Raw genomic sequence first — 6,176 nt, forward strand, 5'->3', positions numbered from 1 at the left:
AGATGGTGACTTTGGAATTTTCTTCGCAATAATAATCTTTTTCACGTTCTCACCGAGAATAGATTGGTTTGAATTGGGGACTATTAACTCATAAAGTTTTTTTTGTAAAGTTGGGATACCAGTTTCAATTACAATATTATTTATGGGCGTCGTACGAAAAGCATAACAGCTTGCTCTGATGGCTTGGTGATAGACCGGTTTAAGGATGTTGATATTAGATTTGCAGCTATTGCCATAAATTATCAACGCATAGTCAATCTTGCTTAACACAAGCATTTTGGTAAGATAAGCAATAGTGTTAATATGCGCATGGCTTCTCCAAGCAACGTACTGAATGAAATTCGCCCTTGTTAAGATAGAATTTTTTAACCGAAGACAGTGTGCTTTCCAACGATAATTGTTGGAAAACGTGAGCCCGAGAACATGGAGCGTCTGCACATTTAGTACTGGTAAGTCGTTAGTATGCATCAGTAGGTTTCCTGCGTCTCACATTTGTTTTCGACATATGTGCATTTTTTTGGATTTTTGTATAGAAATTTTAGCTCCTGACGAATTTGCCCACGTGGAGATCTCACATGCAATAGATTCGAGGATGTTGATTGCTTTCGTGTTGTCTTTTTCTTTTGTAAAAATGTATACATCGTCCGCGTAGAGACAATGTTCCACTCTTGGTACACGGCAAAGAATTTTGCTAATTTCGTTGAAAGCGATCTGGAAAAGCGTGACAGAGAGAGGAGATCCTTGCGGAATGCCATTCATTAGCGGAAAGTAGAGAAATGATTGTTGATTCTAACTTGAAGCCGCCGATGCGACATGAATGATTTGATGTAGTTGAAGAATTTGGGTCCAACATTCCATGATTTCAAGAGTCTTAAGATAACATGAAGACCAACTCTGTCAAATGCTTTTTCGAAATCAATTGAAAGAATTGTTACATGGTTTCGTTCGGAAATTGCTTTGCTTGTGAAATAATCAATATGTAACAGAGCGTCGATGCAACCTCTACCCCGTTTGAAACCAACTTGTTGCTTTGTTATCAGGTTCTTGGACCCAAGAAACCAACATAATCTAGATCCCATAATCTTTTCCGATACCTTTAATAGGCAAGATAAAAGAGAGATTGGGCGATAGTCCGATGCTATGGAGACATATTTAGACTTTGGAATTGGAACAACTGCTGCCAGTTTCCACATGCAGGGTATATGTGCGGAGAATAAATTGTAGCTGCGAAAACGATTGCGAAGGTATAAGAAGGATATAGAGCGAAAGCACTGTAAATTTTATGTTTAACATTATTTGTATCGCTACGGCTTGTATATTTGAGCTTGAATTTATGCGTTTGTGAGGTATACTTGATTTTATAAAAACACCAGTTCCTTGTTTGGAATATAATTTTGATCAGCATTCGTGAAGTATCCAGTATATGATTTGGGTGGACTAGGATTAAGAGAGGTTGCAGCGTCCGCGAACAAACTCAGGGTAGGGTGTCGGTCGGTCCGTGTCAGCCGAAAAGATTGCAATAACGGCATCCCGTTATGCAAAATCGCATGATTTTGCAGTACATTTCCTTTTTTTGCAAGAGTAGCGGCTAGGCGCTATAAGCAACATAAAGAAGAGCAAAAAAAAAAACGAAAAGAGAAAAATCATGCGAATAATATGGGTCAGCTGAGTTTGAGCCTAGAATTGAATTGGTTGTGATCGCACAATGTAAATCCGCGGAGAAATTTTATTCAATTTCTATAGACATTTCTCTAAGGAAGAATAATTTAATAATGTGATTAAGTTGAGTGGAGTTTTCATGATATTTCTCTAAAGAAGAATAATGTAATAATATGACTAAGTACATTGGAGTTTTCATGGGAGATAATCAGATCAAAATATCTCCAAACGAGGCAGAAATAAAAAAGAAAAAAAAAAGGAAAAAGGGGATAGAAATGAAACCAGGGCGATCGTGAAAAAAAAAAATGTTCAATTAATCAAATATACTCAAGTTTTATAAGTACGTTACATATTGTAACGAGTTTCCTTAGGCAGGGTATGACTCAGTCAATCCAGGATCCGTTGCAAGAAAATTTTAATAAATAATCAGGACCTTCGGGGGGAATGGTGTTATGGTTTCTTAGCTTTATTGATTCCACTTTACTGGACGGAAGTACAGTGATGTTTGTAGAAAATGGCTGGGGCAAGGAACCAGCGAGGTGACCCGACTTGTCGTGCTATTACCGGCTTGTTTTGTTTTGCTCGTTTTACTTGTATGTTTGGAACTTGCACTTCTTTTTCGTTACGCTTTTAATATCGCGAGCACTTCTTCACCACCAATAGCTCCACGTTAAAGGACATATCGCCTATCTTCGCCTCTACCGTTATGCTACGTTTGCTATCTTGTGATGCGCCATCTACCATTCGAATGGTGTGGCTTCTCGTGTCAGAGTTTATTATGTGGGGGATAAACCCGATGAAATCTTCGCGAATGATGCTTCTGGTAGCCCCGGTGTCCACGACACCTGTTGTCGCTAGGCCGCCAATGGTGAGGGAGGCTACCAGGGTGCTTCCAGTCATTTCCACAGTTTTTGGCACCGCATCTGGCGGCGGTTTCCTTCGTTCTATCGATTCATACACTGTCATACCTCGTGTTTGTATATGTTGAAAGGCGGTTTGTCGGCAGCAGTCCTTTGTCAGAACGTCCGGGCGGCCACAATCCCAACAGAACAAAACACGCTGATTAAGACAATCGCGCGCAAGGTGGCCTGGTTGGGCACATCGATGACAAACGTTTCGGCTGGCACTGCTGGTATTCATCGTGGTCGGGGCATTCTCTCTTGGTGCACGGCATATACCTGATGTCACCCTTGGCAGGGGTGCCACTGTTGGGACAGGGATATCTTCGAATCGCTCTCCCAGAGCTATTAACTCATTTAGATCTTTGCTGGAGGTGTCCCCGAAGAAAAGTTGATACTCCCGCTGACTGTTTCGTGCGATTCTGTCTAGCTTCTGTTGTGTCGTATAATCAAAGTGCGGCATCAGGTCCTGCAGGCGGAGCGCGTAATCTCTAAATTTCTCGCCGGCTAGCTGGAATGTCTGTCGCACCTGGTCATCTAACCGTTCGAGGTATCGGGTGGGCAAGAAGAATTTGAGAAATTCCTGCCTGAACTCCTGCCACCCTGCCCATACTCTTCAGTTATTCCGGTACCAAATTGCTGCTTTACCATGCAGCAGCTCCATGATGATTCGCGGCATGATGTCTATGGGCAAATCGTACACTTCGCACAACTCTTCTACGCGTGCGATGAACTCCAGGGCGCAGCTCTCGCCATCGTAGCGCACCGACCATTTACAGATGCGATCCATGGCCGCGCCACAAGAGATGCGTTCTTGCGCCTGGCGTTTGGGACTTACACCTCGCACGGTGCCTTCCGGCAATTGCAGCATTCTTGGTGTGTATTGCGCCTCCAGTTCTGTCAGCTTCGCCTTCTGCTCCGTTGATAAGTCGGGGGTTGCAATAAGGGCTGTCACTGCTTTCCGCATATCCTCGACAGTACCCTTGGTGTCTAGGTCGAGCGATCCACAGATCTCGCTCAACTCCTCCTTTCGCAGGCTGTACAACCAGGACGTTTTCACCATGCTGGCTCCTTCCTTAACCTCTGTTTCGATAAGCTCACGGCTTGTATGCTCACTTCCTTTTTCTGATGATCCGAAGGTCCCTGCTCGGGCGCCACTTGTAACGAGTTTTCTTGGGCGGGGTATGACTCAGTCAATCCAGGATTCTCTGCAAGAAAATTTAGAAAAATAATCAGGACCTTCGGAGGGAATGGTGTATAATTTCCTAGCTTTATTGTTTCCACTTTACTGGATGGGAGTACAGCTGAAGAAAATGGCTGGGGCAAGGAACCAGCGAGGTGACCCGACTTGTCGTGCTATTACCGGCTTGTTTTGTTTTGCTTGTTTTACTTGTATGTTTGGAACTTGCACTTCTTTTTCGTTACGCTTTTAATATCGCGAGCACTAGACGGCTATGACACCAAACTGAACGAGTCTGTGCGATGTGCCGCATATGTCCTTGTTCTTATTTTAAACCTCAAAGAAAACCTTACTCTCTAAAACTAATCATGTGCCTAAATGGGGTGAACGTTTTTATAAAAATACTCCAATTAAAATAATTGAAGATTCTATTTTGGATCCGAAGAACAAAACTTTAACCACATTCACGCGAAACATTGGCATGAAAAAAATTATGGTATGTTTTTCACTTCGCTTCAAAGCATTGTAAACCGGGGAATAACAAATTTTTCTTACAGAAGGTTGATGAAATTGTCGAATATACCGAGCAGAAGGACGGGCGCACCTTAGCTATTCGTCATGCTTACATTAGTTCACAAGTTTTTGGCTTCTCCCGTGCCATAAGAGCTCATATATAGCAAAATGAAAATGGAGGCCCATCATTACTCACACTTCAGACACGTATTCCTAACTCGCAAATTTAGGATTTAATAAAACACTGCAGATCAGCCACCAATCGATTCACGCGAGTAAGGAAATCAAGACCAGCTCACAAGAACTCCAATCAAGTAATTACCCAACATTCATTAAATAACAGCATAACACGCGATGAGTTTCTTGTATAAGTAGAATAAATAAATGAACAGATAAATAAATAAATTAAAACCCCAGTTACTATTACTATCCAGATAAGTAGTTAAGAATAACCATTATGAAGTCAGTCTCTGCGCGGCTCAAGTCAACCTTTTGGTCGTAACAATAGTGAATTTCCATCCAATAGAAGCTACAACTACTGATGGGCCACCACCTAGCTATCTTTTTTTTTGCCCTCGGTTTTGAAGACACTGAGTGATTAGCCCCATTATGAAAAGACAAAATGTTTTCATAAGTGTTGAGAAACGGCGTATGTGATGTAAAAATTCTGATAAATTTTGTGAGAACTGAAGGGAGAGAAATTGGACTTTAGTTTTCTTTTTAATCGCTTGTCCTGCTACTAGGCGTTGAAATTTTTGATATTAATTGGTAAGCGGTTCTCTTTCATTACACTTTTCTGTAGTGATATATATATTCTTGTATTCTATTCCATTAAGAACACCAGGCCATGAGAAGCTAATTGATTTGTAATTTTTGAACCTGATAGATAGTAAGACCTTTTACTTTTGCTTTGGCGAACAGCTGAGATGAAGAAAACGAAGCAAATTAAGGCATCTGCGCAGAGTTTTAATGCAACTCGCAAGTGCCAAAACTATAACTGAACCTCTAAAGGCAAGTCATGCAGTCAGAGATTAAATCCCTGTTTGACTCTTATTAGCAATAGCTATGATTTAAAGTGAAATTAATTTTGTTCTCGTTTTCACAACGCTTTGCAAAGATAACTATGACCGAAGAATTTGTATACGGCAGGCAGCACCTTTAAAAAATTCAAAGGATGGGAATAAATGAAATATGTTGTATCAGCTCATCGCATAATTTTAGTCTGAAAAATTCCAAAATTACTCTTGTCATCTCTTACATACGTACAAGAAAGCGCTCGTGCATCTCTTATATAAATATGTAAAGATATTTTAACAAACGATTACACACAAGTTATTCTTTGTTAACAAAATCATTGGTTTTGTTTACTAAAGATTATGTCGGGATTATTGGATGGTTAGTCAACACACTGCGTGCAAAGATATTGAATTGCAGCACTAAATAAGTAAAGAGAAAGCAGCCGTCGAGATAAGACTGGTTTGAAACAAGAAAGTATCCTATGGCGTGAAGGATGTAAACAAACAATTTGACATTGGCTTCAATTTAACGTTAGACACTCAAAGGCAGGCCCATCAGGAATGAAGAAAATACGCAGCGATAACATAAGTGATGGCAGAAAAGAAAAAGAATGAGAAATTTTACTATTGCGGACAAAGGTATTCATCAATATGCACTCGATGAGATTGCTCAGGAAAGTGGGAAAGATGTCTAAGAAAATGAAATTGAAAAGCTTAAAAGTGAACTCAATGAAAATATTGGGATAGGCATCGCCTGAAGAATTCAAATAAATTAATTGAAAATAAATACCTGAGATTATCTATCAACCATACCACTAGTAAGCTATCATCAAACAGAAATCTCCCAAAGAGCTAACAATATAAAATATAAATTCATCTCCCCTTGTACGTCTCCTGAATAGTTTTGTA

At 40.4% G+C, this 6,176-nt stretch overlaps 1 protein-coding gene across 1 annotated transcript; it reads left to right on the forward strand.

Annotated features, from left to right (window-relative positions):
* Positions 1 to 4,072: 4,072 nt before the first annotated feature.
* Positions 4,073 to 4,526, forward strand: LOC119644226 (protein preli-like; the record flags this gene model as incomplete). Its single annotated transcript, XM_038043757.1, has 2 exons — positions 4,073 to 4,234; positions 4,296 to 4,526. Coding segments are annotated over 2 exons (282 nt in total), but the record flags the coding sequence as incomplete, so codon positions are not given.
* Positions 4,527 to 6,176: the final 1,650 nt, after the last annotated feature.

Source organism: Glossina fuscipes, unplaced genomic scaffold, assembly GCF_014805625.2.
Source record: "Glossina fuscipes isolate IAEA_lab_2018 unplaced genomic scaffold, Yale_Gfus_2 99250, whole genome shotgun sequence".
NCBI classification, from domain to species: Eukaryota; Metazoa; Arthropoda; class Insecta; order Diptera; family Glossinidae; genus Glossina; species Glossina fuscipes.